This window comes from Crotalus tigris, unplaced genomic scaffold (genome assembly GCF_016545835.1).
Source record: "Crotalus tigris isolate CLP2741 ecotype Arizona unplaced genomic scaffold, ASM1654583v1 scf7180000018432.44079421565:4894166, whole genome shotgun sequence".
NCBI classification, from domain to species: Eukaryota; Metazoa; Chordata; class Lepidosauria; order Squamata; family Viperidae; genus Crotalus; species Crotalus tigris.
The window spans coordinates 143,231-158,452 of NW_024096999.1; the positions used below are offsets into that span (position 1 = coordinate 143,231).

Consider the following 15,222-nt stretch of genomic DNA (forward strand, 5'->3'; position numbering starts at 1 on the left):
TGATGACCCCAGGCGAGCTAGAGGAACTGCACAAATTCATAGAATTTAGCCCGGAGGTTCAGACAACTGGCTAGACCCAGGGTGGCCACCCCAATTCTGTTCCAAGAGAACAAAGATGGGTCTCTTCATCTGTGCACGAATTATGGAGCTCTGAACACAGTGTGCATGGAAAACCCGTATCCCCTGCCATTCATGAAAGATATGCTAGCCCATCTTTCAAAAGGGAAAATATTCTCTAAACTGGACTTGTGTGAGGCATATTACCAAGTTAGGCTTAAGGAGGGGGATGAATAGAAGACTTTTAACTGCCCCCTAGGCTGCTTTCAATTCAAAGTGCTCCCGTTTGGACTGCAAGAGGCTCCAGCTGTTTTTATGCAGCTGATGAACGAAGTGAGCACCTATACAAGGGGGTCTTGGTGTACCTTGATGACATATTAATTTATGTTGGAGACAAAAGCCGAACATATGAATTTGGCTGGAGCAGTCCTGAACAAACTCTGGGCTGCTAAACTGTATGTTAAACTCTTGAAATATGAGTTCTACGAAGAAAAAATTGACTACTTAGGCTACCATATCTCCCACAAGGGGGTAGAAATGGACCCAGAGAAGGTGCGGGCTGTATTGGATTGGGCATCTCCCTACACCAGGAAGCACCTACAAAGCTTCCTCAGCTTTGCAAACTTTTACAGGCAATTCATCCCCTCCTTTGTACAAATCGCTCTTCCCATCACCAATTTACTAAAGATGAAGGGCGTGGACAAACTGAAATGCACCACAGAACGCCAAGCAGTATTTGAAAAACTAAAGAGACTTTTTTCTGCTGAGCTGGTGTTGAGACAGTAGACCCAGAAAAGCCTTTAGTGATTCAGGCAAGTGCCAGTGATGTGGCCATGGGAACGGTATTGCTTCAAGAAAATGACCAGGGCCAATTGCAACCTTGTGCTTACACATCGAAAAAAATTGACAGAAACAAAGAAACATTGGGCTGTGTGGGAGAAGGAAGCCTATGCAATTAGGTGGGCCCTCCTCACTTGGCAGCACTTCCTAGCAGGGAGCAAGATCCCTTTCCAAGTTTGGACTGATCATAAAAATCTAGAGGCCCTTGAGGAAGCTGTCCCCCAAACAAGCACAGTGGACCCAGCATTTTCAGCACTTCAATTTTACCCTCCACTACCTACCGGGGGGTGGGTGGGTGGGTGAGAACTTTCTAGCTGACATTTGTCGAGACTGCCCCAATATTATAGTGCCAAAAAAGAAATGGTCAAACCCTTGCTTCCAGCAAAACAGATAGCTGTTCCAGTGATGAGAGCACAAACAAGAAAAACCCAGCCACTAGGCAACACCACCAACCTCGCTTTCAAACATGCCCTGGAAAAAGATGAGTGGTTTCTGAACCATAAGAACTTCTGCTCCATGTGAGAGGGTCTAGCCTGGATAGAAGTTGTAAGTCCCCGCCAGTGAGACAATAAAGACTATGCAAAATTTTCATGATTCGAAACTGGTGGGGCACTTCGGATTCATAAAAACCCTTTAAAGAGAGAGTTTTGGTGGCCATCCCTAAAGAGAATATTGAAAGTTATGTGGCCAGCTGCCCCATCTGTGGAGCAGCCAAGCGGAAGCAAGGGAAAACCCAGGGCTTCCTGCAACTGGTGGCTGATTCTTCAGCACCTTGGAGAGAGATTTCTATGGATTTTATTGTAGAGCTGCCAGAAAATGTGGGAAATACAGTAATCTGGGTAGTGACTGACCTGTTTTCAAAACAGGTCCACTTCATCCCATGTCAAAAGATTCCCATGGCAAAAACCCTGGCAAAGCTGTTCCTTCATCACATATATCAATTGCATTGGGGCCACACATTGAATAATTTTACATAGGGGGTCCAATTCACTTCAAAGTTCTGGAGAGCCTTTCTGGACCTTTGGGGGACAGATCAGGGCTTGAGTTCTAGTCATCATCCTCAAATGAATGGGGAGACAGAACGAACAAACTCGGTTCTAGAACAGTATCTGAGATACTTCGTTAACTATGAACAAGATAACTGGACCGACCTCCTGCCTTTCTCAGAGGTTACTTACAACAATGCTATACACACTAGCATTGCCTTTCTCCTTTCAGAGTGGCCATCAAGCAAGACAAATCTCATGTCCGAGCTGCCAGCCAATTTTCCCACTATTCCCTTGTTGAAGGAATGAATTGACCAGTTGAAAAATACCCGGCCAGTCATTTGCAAAGCCCTAAATAAAGCCAGAGCAGCCTACAACGCACAAGCAGACAAAAAAATGAGTGGAACCTAAACCATTCCAGATGGCCTTGTGGAACTAAGACTGAATGCGTTTCACATAGATGGCCACCACAAAATTGTACATTGGCTCCTTCCTGGCCGGCCAGGGCCAAGGCAGCGGGGGCCATTCCCTCACTATTTCCAGGATGGCTTCGCGGGCCACATGTAACCACTTTGCGGGACGCATCCGGCCCCTGGGCCTTGTGTTTGACATGTCTAATCAATAAGAAAGAGAAAAAAGTCTGCTTAGTGGATGTGGCAGTGCCTGGAGACAGTAGAAGAGAAGAGAAAGAACTAGAGAAAATCACAAAATACAAAGAATTGCAAATAGAAATAGAATGACTATGGGAAAAGAAAGCAAAACAAAGATAGTACCAATACTAAGATAGGCACCTTGATTACAATCCAAAAACAATTGGAGCATTTCTTGAACATCAATCATCAGCTGCAAAAAGGCTTATATCCAGAACAGCTGATATCCTGCAATAATATCTGTAACACCATCAAGTAACTACATCTGCCTATTCAGGTCCTTGGGAAGGAATTGATAGGTGAATAGAAATGCCAAATCCACTCTAAACATCTGATTGTGCAACAAACAACAATAATAAAAACATAGTGAATCACAATTCCTCACATAAATCCAAACTGTTCACCTTGATTGGCCCTGGATCGAGTGCGTATTCCTAATGCAATGTTCTCTCCAGTTGGAGATGACGTCTTCAGAACAGCTTTCATGTTCTCATGTTCTACAGCATTTTCAGTATCCTGATACTCTTGCAGTTGATTGTGAGGTGTTGGAAATGTACTAGAGAATTTTCCAGACTGTGAAAAAAGGAAAAGAAATTAATCATTTTTAGATTTAATTCTTCAATTCTAGTTTGGTAATGAAAAAGGCCAATCCTTGGTAGATTTTATTCATGCTGCATTTCTAGAAATATAATTTCTTCTTTTTTATATAATTTTTTAATTGTATTTCTTAAAATACAAACTTTAACAGAAAAAAGGGAAACAATAACAAAGCAAAAACTAAACAAGACAAAAAGTGTACAAAATGCACATCCCCAACAATAATAATTTCCTCTCTTAAAAACAGGTCTATAATTTATAAACAGCTCTTTTTGCCTAACTAAATTGACTTACCATCTATTTACTGTAAAAACAACAACCCGTTAACAGGTAAAGCCAATACTAAACTCTATTGACGATCTAATATTGTATTCCACAGGCAGAAATTCCACAATGGGCTTTTAAATTACCATAAAAACTGCAGTCATTATCTCTAATCTGTCCAGGTTCAAATATCTTCAACTGATTCTTAATAATAAAGCTTTTCCTTAAAATTATAATTGGGATCTTTCCCAATAATTGCAAGTCCTAGTTCTCTGTTGTGGGTATCTCCACAACATTCAGAAGTTTTTTTGTGCAAATTGAACCAAAATATCTCTTCAGTTGTGTTCTGACTGAATATGATGACTCCACAATTTTCATCAGTTTTTTAAAAAAAACTCCAGTTCACCACTGATCCATACTTCTGTCTCTAAGCCTTTTAAATTCATGCCCTTTTCAGCCTTCTTCAACAAGCTTGCAATTTTCCTTCCTTCTCCTTCAATTCTGTCAACAACAAATTGACTTCTAATTCACCCAATTGCAAGTGTGATTTAGCTGCTGTTAGCTATATCTGAATATCATCCTTGAGTTGAGTTATGACGATTGTTAAAACATCAAATCTTTTATCTACATTTTCATTCAGAGACTATAAATAGAAAAGTATTTTTTTTTCAAATAATGAGATAGGGAGTGATGGAAAGGAAGGAAAACTTAGATATAGAATAGGAGATACAGGAAGTATACCCAGGGTCAGCCATAAAGGACTGAAATGCCTATACACAAACACTCAAAGTTTGGGGAACAAACAAGGTGAACTTGAAGTACTGGGCAAGTATGATACAGTTGTCACTACTGAAACTTGGTGGGATGAAACACATGACTGGAATGTACTGAGAGAAGGCTACAAACTGTTCAAAAGAAACAGACCTAACAAAAGAGGAGATGGAGTTGCATTATATGTAAGACCTCACTAGGGATGGACTTTTTAGCTAACCAGTTAACAAATGTATGTAGGAAACACACACAGTAATAATGGGGGACTTAAACTACTCTGACATCAAATGGGAGACAAACTCTACATCAAGTGGGAGATCAAACAATTTTGCCATCCAAAAGTACAGGAAGGAACTAGAGTGACAGCTATACTGGACCTAATTCTTACTAACAGAGAAGAAGTGATAGAGGGGGTTAAAGTTGCCGAAACTTGGCGGGAGAGTGATCATGTCATATTGGAATTCAGTATAATGGAAACACAAACAATAGAACATAAGTAATCAAATCAGTGCCTTAACAAACTTGGAAGTTTTGGAAGAATCCTGTGAATGAAAATCTTAAAGGGGAAAATAACTCAAGAAGCTTGGGAAACTGAAAAATATGATTATAAAAGCCCAGTTCAGCTCAATATCACTGAAAAAGAAAAAATTCAAGAAGAAGCCAGCATGGTTAATAAAAAATGGAAAGAGGGACACATAACCAAGGCAGAATACCAACAAATAGCCCAAAGTTGTAAAGATGAATGCTGAGGCTCAGCAAGAAGTAACACTTGCAATAAATGTCAAAAACAATAATAGCAATAGCACTTAGACTTATATACCACTTTGCAGTGCTTTAGAGTCCTCTTTAGGCAATTTACAGAGTCAGCATATTGCTCCCAACAATCTGGGTTCTCATTTTACCGACCTTGGAAGGATGGAAGGCTGAGTCAGCCTTGAATACCACAAAGACTCCTAATAATAAAAAAGCTTTTTTCAACATATAAAAAACAAGAAAAAGGTTAAGGAAACAACAATCCATTAATGAGAGAAAATGGCAAGGAAGTTTTTTGCATCTGTGTTCATGTAAAAAGATAATATAGCCTAACCTATCAAAAACATAAACATAAAAGATAGACTAGGAATAGAAATTAAAATAAGAAAAGGTAAGAGAACACCTTTCCACTCTAGATGAGTTCAAATCACTGGGACCTGATGGATTACATCCCAGAGATCTCAAGGAGCTGGCAGATGTGATCTCGGAACCATTGAACCATATATTTAGTTAAAGCCCTCTGTTCCAGATAATGCTGTTAGCTTGATGGGATTTTCAACATTTCGGCTGGACTGGAGTTTTACTCTTAGTGGCAAATCCTGGGGAAAGGGTGTCTGTTTTTATATAAATGACAGATGGTGTAATAATGCCAAGGTGGTTTTAAGTCTATGCTCACCTGATGTGGAGCTTTTGACCATTAAATGCAGACTCTTCTATCTGCCTAGAGAATTTTCTGTTATCATTATCACAGCTGTGTATATTCCCTTGATAAAAACAGAGAAGAGGCCCTGAATGTTCTCTATCATACCATCAGTGACTTATAAAGTACTTACTCAGGGGGTGCATTTATTGTAGTGGGGGACTTTAATCAAGTTGATTTGAAAGCTACTTTTCCCCATTTCCATCAATATGTGGACTTTGCAACCAGAGGGAACAATACACTGGATCTTGCTTATTCCAACATCAGGAATGCATTCAAAGCTATCCCCACTCTCACCTGGGCCCCCCTGATCATCTCAGTGCTGCTTATTCCAGCATATAAATTTTTATTAGTTAGAGTGAAACCTACAGTAAAGCAGTGAGGGTTTGGATTAAGGGAGCGATAGAAGCATTACAAGACTGCTTTGAGTGCACAGATTGGGGCTTGTTTAAAGAAGCAGCATCTGACAACCAACATATAAATGTTGAGGAGTATGCCACCATGGTGTCTGCATATATCCAAAAGTGCACTGAGGATGTCTGTGTCCTTAAAAGCATTGTTGGGAGGGTGAATGAAAAACTGTGGCTGATTTATGAGGTCTGCAAGATGCTGAAGGTACGGAATGTGGCTTTTAAATCCTGCGATATGCTGGCACTTAGAACAGCCAGAGCTAATTTGAAAAGTGCCGTAAAAGGTGCAAAGCAAGCCAGAAAGTTCAGAACTTTTTTCAGGACCCAACAATCAGCAGACGCATGTGGCAAGGAATCCAGGCAATTATGAATTATAAGGTGGCTCCATTGAGATGCAAGGATGACACTGAATACATTTTTTGGAAGATTTGAGGCAATCCTGCTAAGAAAGCTGTGCCCCATCCTGATGAGCAAGTGCTTAGCTTTGATGTCACTTCTATCCGGGAAACACTGCAGAAAGTTAATATTCAGATGGCAGCTAGCCCCGATAATCTCCTTGAGCAGGTTCTTAGGGAATGTGCTGATGAGCTGGCTTGTGTTCTTATAGATATTTTCAATCTCTCATTGCAGCAGGCAGTGGTCCCATCGTGTTTTAAGACGGCCATCATTTTGCTGGTGCCAAAAAAGTCCACAATTACAGGCCTCAGTGATTACTGTCAGTTGCACTGACATCCATCATTATGAAATGCTTTGAGAAGCTGATACATTGTTGTAGCTAACCTCCTGCCAGCATTTGTCCTGCTTTATTTTGCTTACTGACCAAATTGCTTCTTCCATTCTTCTTAGATGAAAAGCAAAATATTTTCAAGAAAAAAAACCAAGAAAGTTCAGTTGCCTGGGGGAGATTGTTCCTGAAAATTATGCTTATCTTGCCAAATGCCTGCCAACTACATTTAACACACTCTTCAATTTCTTTTTTGTATCACCTTCCATGAGATTCATTGGTCAAGATATATGTGATGGTCTACTATGTCTAGCTCTTCTCCAGATACAAAATTTTTCTTTCACTGATGAATTTATTAAATGTAATCTGGCTCTTTTTCAGATTTAAGCCAAATAGTTCTGCTTTGTGCAGCTCTTGTATGTGTCTTTATAGTTGTTCTGGATCTTGTGAGATGAGAACATCAACTGTAAAACTTAAGTGATTTAAATAGGCGCCATTGATTTTTACTCCATCTTTTGCCCAGTCTAGTTTGTGAAATACTTCTTCAAGGCAGGCTTGTATCGCCTTGTCGTACACCTTGTTCTATGTTGATTTCTACTTTAAGATCATTAAGGCAAATTGTTGCCATGGTTTTTTCATATATTGATTGTAGTAATGTTTGTGTGTGTGTGTGTGTGTGTGCGTGTGTGTGTGTGTGTATGATTAGAAATATCCGTAAAAATGTGACTCCTGGGTATGTTCATATCATAAAATAAATAACTCACAATCACCAGGAGAAATAGGAAAAAATTTAATAAAACCGAGCTTTTGTCAGGAGTTTCCGACATCGTCAGGGTTATAGCCAGTTAACAGAAATGCCTTAAATAAGGTTAACTAATGTTTGTGCCTGGCTCCTAGACTGCGTCATCAGCCCCAGCTGGTTAGATTGTATTCTAGTTTTTAACAAACCTAGGATCCAGTAAGAATGTTCAAAGGAGGGATAGAAAAGAGCTGGGTGCAGACATCAAAGAAACGACTAGAAAACAATCTAACTGGCTGGGGCTGATGATGCGGTCTAGGAGCTGGGCACAAACGTTAGTTAACCTTATTTAAGGCATTTCTGTTAACTGGCTATAACCCTGATGATGTCGGAAGCTCCCGACGGTTTTATTAAATTTTTTCCTATTTCTCCTGGTGATCGTGAGTTATATATATAACTCACGATATGTGTGTGTGTGTGTGTGTGTGTGTGTGTGTGTGTGTGTGTATGTATATATCATGTGTATGTATATATGTGTATATGTGTGTTATATATTCTTTTGAGAACGGGCAACAGAATTTCATTTTTAATGTGTGCCAGTGCACTCACAGTAAAAAATGACAATATCTATCATCTCTAGTTAGTGTCATTCTATAGAATGATAGTCCAGACTGATCTTATGAAGTGGTCATTAGGTGGTGAAGACTCAATGCTACTGGGTTTGGACCTCTGTCATATGCATCTACCATTTATAATTCTATTTGCTCTAAATAAATTAACCCTCCAAACCCTATTTGGAATTTTTACTACCTCTTTCTTGAATATAATTTTTATTATTATTCCAAGATTATGAAGAACTCTACTTTCACCACTATTACATTACTTTCATAATTTCAGCAGTCAGTTCTTCCCCATTTGCAAGCTAGGCTAATCTGAATTAGAAAATATTTTGGAATAGTAAGCAAACTATAAAAAACAGTCAGAATAAATATCTAATAAATATTATTGTAATATATTTTAATTATTTTTGCTAGTATTATGGTAAAACTATTATCACATTTGAAAGAATTAAATGATTCAAGTATAAATGTGAACATTATTTAGAGATTATTTGCAATATTAATTGCAAATTTAAAACATAACAAATTCCTATAAGATATGGAAATAATCTGAAATATATCTAAGAAAAAAAACTAACATTTATTCTACTATTTATAAAGATCTTCAAAAAATCTTTCAAATATCACATTCAAATTAACATTTTATAGGTGGTAAGTGAAATTAGCTTTTTTTAAAAAAATCAATACTGTTACATAGCAATGTTAGAAAAACATTTGTTAATTACAAAGTTTTCATATTGCAACATACAGTATATTAAAACATAATGGATTACCAGCTTTTCTATAAAGTATGACATTAAGAATAGTTCACCTTTGGAAAAGTCTGCCTCAGTTTTCTGATCCTAAATAGGCAGACTACATGCTCAGAAAAATGACTCATTCAGAGCTACCAAAGCAAAGTCATCTCAAGTCATTTCTATTCTTATTCAAGTGGAAATGATTAAATGATGTATTTCCACATAATGCAGAGATCCTGTATAAGTACTTATATCCAGCAGAAGCTGAGTGAAAGCAAGCAAAGATGAAACACTAAATAATGCAAGTAAAAGCTCTACAACCTGATGAATTCCCTCACAATGTTAAAAATCTCCAGTAAAATATATTTTTGTCTCCATTTCTTTCTTCTGGTGTTTGTGTTTAAATTGTATAAAATTGCTTATTTTGTTGTATTCTTTACTGGATGTCTCCCTTCTAACCACCTCCCGTGACAAATATGACATGAAGAGGGGAAAAGATAACTGCTATTTGGTATTGCTTATTTTTCTACTTCAGTTTGTCTTCTGGAATTGCCATAACAATTCTTTTCTTCCAATAATATAACCAGTCCTTGTTTACAACTACCTTAGTTAGTCAACATTTGCAAATACAATAGGAATAAATAATAATAAATCATATTCTGATTAAAGCACTTGCACTCAAATTTCAATACCCAATAATAAGAATATCCCTGGCATCACTATACACGAGAAATTTATCCAAACGATATGGTGGCAACCAGTGATTTTCACAGCAGTTCTCTCAGTCCTGCAATCCATTTAGCAACCAAGCTACTTAGCAAGCATGTCACCAGAATGGATTGCAGTGGCTAAATGCGGACTACTTACACAGTATTTGATGGTCACAATTTCTATAATACAATGTGAAATTTAGGATTGGCAATCCTTGTGGCAAATGGGCAGAAATCTATATCTGATATCTATATCTAAATCTATATGCACAGACCTACTATGCTTTTTCAGATAACCAATTACAGTCATCATGTTGATAGAAAAAGTGCCATATAGATAGTTCTCAAGTTGTGATCACAACTGAACTCAAAATTTCCATTGCTAAGCAAGATAGTTGTTAAATGAATTTTGCCCCATTTTATGACCTTTTTGCCATAGTTGTTAAGTGAATCACTGCAGTTTGTTAGTGAATCATGCGGTCATTAAGCGAATATATACCAGGTGCCCAAATTTGGGCACCAAATTTTGATGATATCAATATGGGAATGTTGGAATAGACATAAATGTGAAAAAAACATTTTTTCAGTGACATTACAACTTTGAATAATCACTAAATGAATAGTTTGTAAGTTAAGGACTACCTGTATCAAGCATTAGGTACATTGTAGTCTTTTAGTACAATCCTGTGAATTCCTACTCAGAAATAAATCTCATCAAATTCAAAAGAACTTATTCCCAGTTAAGAAAATACAGAACTGCAGATATAAGAATTGCAGCCACAAAGCATGATAATGAAGCATTCCCACAGAGCTACCTTTGTTATCAGTAATTCTCACAGCAATCAGATTTGAACAGAACATGCTTTTTCTCAGAATCATACCTCAATGTCATCTTCTTCATCTGTCTATCAGTGGAACAAGGAATAGAACAGAGGATAGAAAGCAGCATTAGGTAAGGTATAACGACAACATCAGCCATCAAAAGTAATTATGATGCTGCTTTTGTATTATAGAATAAAACATGTGATATAAAAATCAAGTATTAATGTGCATCTTTCATGATGTCACAGAAAAATAAAACCCCCAAACTTTATATTGTGGGAATGTTGTTCCAATAATAAATTACACTGAAGCCTTTTCTGCAATTTAACATCACATTTTCCAGCATATTCTATAGATGCAAAAAGACTTAATAAGATCAATTAATTTTCTCCCCTCCATTCTATTAGTTATTTTCTTTCCTTCAACCTTCATTATTACCGAGGCCAACAACCATTCTCAGTTTTTCTGGAAACCTTTTTTCTGGAAAAACGAAATGGGAAACAGCATTTCTTAACAAGTCTATGAGTTAAATTGTGAGTAAAACAATTGTCCTGAATCATCAAGAAACTGTTCTTGATTGAAAATGGACATAAAATAAGAATTTCTAATCTAAATTCGGGATTTTAATTAAACATTAATATTGTCACACTTATAAAGTATTTTTGGTTTCTGTAAACTTCAACAGTCATCTGAGAATAATAAAACAGCAGAATTGGAAGGAACTTTCAAGGTCTTCTAGTCCAGTCTCCTGTTCAAGGAGGAGATCCTATATTATTCCAAATGGCTGTCCAGTCTTTTCTTGACAACCTTCAGAGGTGGAGCACCAACAACTTCTGGAGGCAAGCTGTTCCACTGGTTAATTGTTCTGTCAGGAAATTTTTTCTTAATTCTAGGCTGGACCTCTTTTTGATAAGCTTCCCTCCATTACCTCTTGTCCTTTATCAATGTTTATGTTATTTTTATTTATTTCCTAGATTTACTGTATATGCCGGCGTATAAGACGACTTCCGGAAGCGCTAAACTCGGCGCCAAAGACGGGGATCGTCTTATATGCCGAGTCGTCTTATATGCCGGAAATACTGATAGTTTCCGGCGTATAAGACGACGTTCTAGGAAGGCAACCCGGCGATAAAGACAGGGGTCGTCTTATACGCTGGGTCGCCTAATACGCTGGCATATACGGTATATGCTACCTAATTCCTGTAAACTGAAAAAGAATAATAAAACATCACAATACATAAACTTCAGTATTAAATATAGAATATAAAATTGTGACCAAACACTATAATAAAACTAACTAAAAGGGCCATTCAATTGGCCTGTAATTCCAGTTGAAAAGCTGGATCTTAACAGCATTCCTAAAGGCAAGCAAAATTGGGGCTTGGGGGGAGTGAAAAAGCTTTGAAACGGAGTCAAAAATGCTATCCAGGGATAGAGAGGGCATAGGCCCCAGCTAAATAACAGGTAGAAAAAGAATCTAAGAGAAGACCCTTTTTAGTTTCTCAAGCTGTAAAAGATATGGCTGGAGATTTGTACTTCCCTATTTACAAAATTGATGTCAGTCTTCCTTGTAGTCAAGATAGGAAACATGACCAGATGGGTTTATTCTGCATTCTTGTAAGGTTGTACATTTAGGCAAGAAAAACCAAATGCACAGGTATAGTATAGGTGGTACCTGGCTCAATAGTTGTAACTGTGAGAGGGATCTCGGAGTCCTAGTGGACAATTACTTAAATATGAGCCAGCAGTGTGCTGCAGCTACCAAAAAAGCCAACACAGTCCTAAGCTGCATTAACAGAGGAATAGAATTAAGATCACGTGAAGTGTTAATACCACTTTATAATGCCTTGGTAAGGCCACACTTGGAATACTGCATCCAGTTTTGGTCACCACAATATAAAAAAGATGTTGAGATGCTAGAAAGAGTGCAGAGAAGAGCATTAAAGATGATTAGGGGACTGGAGGCTAAAACATATAAGGAACGGTTGCTGGAATTAGGTATGTCTAGTTTAATGAAAAGAAGGACTAAGGGTGACATGATAGCAGTGTTCCAATATCTCATGGGTTGAGACAAAGAACAGAGAGTCAAACTATTCTCCAAAGCACCTGAAGGCAGAACAAGAAGCAATGGATGAAAACTAATCAAGGAGAGAAGCAACCTAGAACTAAGGAGAAATTTCTTGCCAGTTAGAACTATTAATCAGTGGAACAACTTGCCTTCAGAAGTTGTGAATGCTCCAACACTGAAAGTTTTTAAGAAGAGTTTAGACAACCATTTGTCTGAAATAGTATAGAGTTTCCTGCCTGAGCAGGTTATACTAGAACAGGGCTTTTCAACCAGTGGTACGTGTACCACGGGTGGTACTTTGGCACCTGGCAGATAGTATGCGACCATCCTAGACAAGTGTAGCGGGGAAGGGGAATGAGTTGAAGCAGTGGCAACACCACAGAAGCCTGAGGGAGAGAAAGCTGGACTCGGCAGAAGCCCCAGGACAGCATCAGTCTCCAGCTAATTGGTGCTTCTGGAAGCAGCGTGTAGCTGGAGGTGCACCAAAGACAAAAGGAGGAGGGAGGGAGAGAGGAAATGATATAAAAGGAGGTTTCAGTAGGAAAGGGGGAAAAAAAGAATGGGGGAAAGGGAAGGGGATGGAGAAAGAGAGATGGAGAAGTCCAGCCTTGAGAGGAATCAGCTGGAAGTGCACTGAAGAGAAAAGGAGGAGAGGGGGTGAGAGGAGATGATATAAAAGGAGGAGGTTTTGGCAGGAAAGAGAGGGGAAAATGACAACAGGGGGGAAAGTGCAACCTTGAGGAGAGTAATCAGCTGGAGGTGCACTGAAAAGGAGGAGGGGGGAGAGAGGAGAGGATATAAAAGAAGATGGTTTTGGCAAGAGAGGGAAAGAAAGACAACAGAGAAAGAGAAGGGGACGGAGAAGAAACTGTGGAAAGAGAGCCCAGCAGCCAGGGAGGAAGAAGAGCAGAGGGAGAGAGGAAGAAGAGCCAACCAGCCAGCTGACTACCAAGGTACCAGGCTATTTTATATAATATAATACATTGATTAAGAAGAAAAATGGATGGAAAAATTTAAAAGTGCTACATGAAATTAAAATCAAGGAAAAAGAACTTCAAAAATCATCAGAATATTGTAATATGGTCTATCAGTTAAATTATGGCAACAATAAATTTCTTTGTTGACCATTTCAGATATTGAAAAGAAATTGAAATATACAAAACAACAATAGTTTGAATATGCAAATAAATTAGGGAGATGGTTAGCACATAAATTAAGAAACAGGAAAAAAACAAGACAATAATTAAACTTCAGGATAATAAAAATATTCAAAGATTCTTTTGGAATTATTATACTAATCTATATAAGAGACATGAAGTTGCACTAGAATGAATTGATGATTGTACTGTATACTGACCTCAAAGCTATTGGAAAATTAGAAGAAAATTACGAATAGTCTTTTGAAATAATAAAAGCAATTAAAAGAGCTAAGATGGGTAAAGCACCGGGCCTTGATGGCTTATTGAGTGGATTTACAAACGTTTGAAGATCAACTACTTCTTCTGATGAAGAACTTAATGAATTCTATTTTAAAAGGAAATTCTATGCCTGATTCATGGAAAGAAATCTGTATTTCTTTGATACCCAAGGAGGGACAGAACTAAATTGCAAAGAACTACAGATCAATTTCTCTTCTTAATAATGGTTATAAATTGTTTACATTCACTTTAGCTGAAAGACCTAAAAACATGTTACAAGATTACACATACGAAGAAAAGTATGGTTTTCTACAATTAAAGGATAATGTGAAAGAAATCTTCTATAAAAATGAACATCTACAACAATGTAGTGACAAACAAGTTTCATTAATTTTCTGAGATGCAAAGAAAGCTTTTGACAATTGAACTGGGACTTTATGTTTAAAGTAAGTAAAAGGATGGGCTTTGGACTTAGTTTCTTATATGGATTGAAATCCATTAATATACCCCAAAAGGCTCAGATTATGGTGAGTGGAGATCTGACAAAATCATGTGAAATCCAGAAAGGAAGAAGACGGGTGTCCTCTATCTCCTTTTATTATTTATCTTAATGTCGGAATTGCTAAGCAGGAATATTAGATAAGAACAACCGAGTAAAAGTTACAAATCAAAGTATAAACTCTGTGCTTTTGTGGATAATTTGATTTCAATTTTGCAAGACCCACTAAGAATACTGAATATGTTAAGAGGAAGTTTAAAATATTTAGAGAAATGGCAGGTTGAAAATAAATAAATGCAAGATGATAATACTGACAAATTAAGTGAATGAGGAAGATGAAAGAAAATTGGAAATTAAAGCAGGAATTAAAATTGTGAAAAAGGTAAAGAATTTGGGAATGATGCTTACTAATGAAAATTCTAAGTTATATAAAAATATGTTAAAACGTGAAATGAGATAAAATTGGATTCACACAGATGTGGAAAATTAGATTTGTCATTAATGGGAAGAATTTTACAAGAATATTCCTAGAATATTTATTTATTTATTTATTTATGAGACTTATATACCGCTTTAAGTGCAAGCACTCTCTAAGCGGTGTACACCAGTAAGCAATGTATACATATATTTACATTGCCCCCAACAATCTGGGTCCTCATTTTACCTACCCCAGAAGGATGGAAGGCTGAGTCAACCTTGAGCCGGTGAGATTTGAACCGCTGACCTGCTGAACACAGTCAGCTAAAGTGGCCTGCAGTACTGCACTCTAACTGCTGCGCCACCTCGGCTCATTATTATTATTATTAATATTATTTCTTTTCCAGAGTATTGATTAAAGATTCTTCTTTTAAATAGTG

The 15,222-nt window shown here is 37.5% G+C and overlaps 1 protein-coding gene across 1 annotated transcript in view; it reads right to left on the minus strand.

The window, feature by feature from the left end:
- Positions 1 to 15,222, minus strand: part of LOC120312097 (FH1/FH2 domain-containing protein 3-like) — an 85,584-nt gene that overhangs the window by 48,655 nt on the left and 21,707 nt on the right. Inside the window, exons 4-5 of the mRNA XM_039352357.1 lie at positions 10,440 to 10,463; positions 2,938 to 3,106 (exon numbers count right to left, since the gene is read on the minus strand). Of these exons, the coding sequence (XP_039208291.1) occupies positions 2,938 to 3,106; positions 10,440 to 10,463 (193 nt within the window). The remainder of the gene's footprint in view (positions 1 to 2,937; positions 3,107 to 10,439; positions 10,464 to 15,222) is intronic.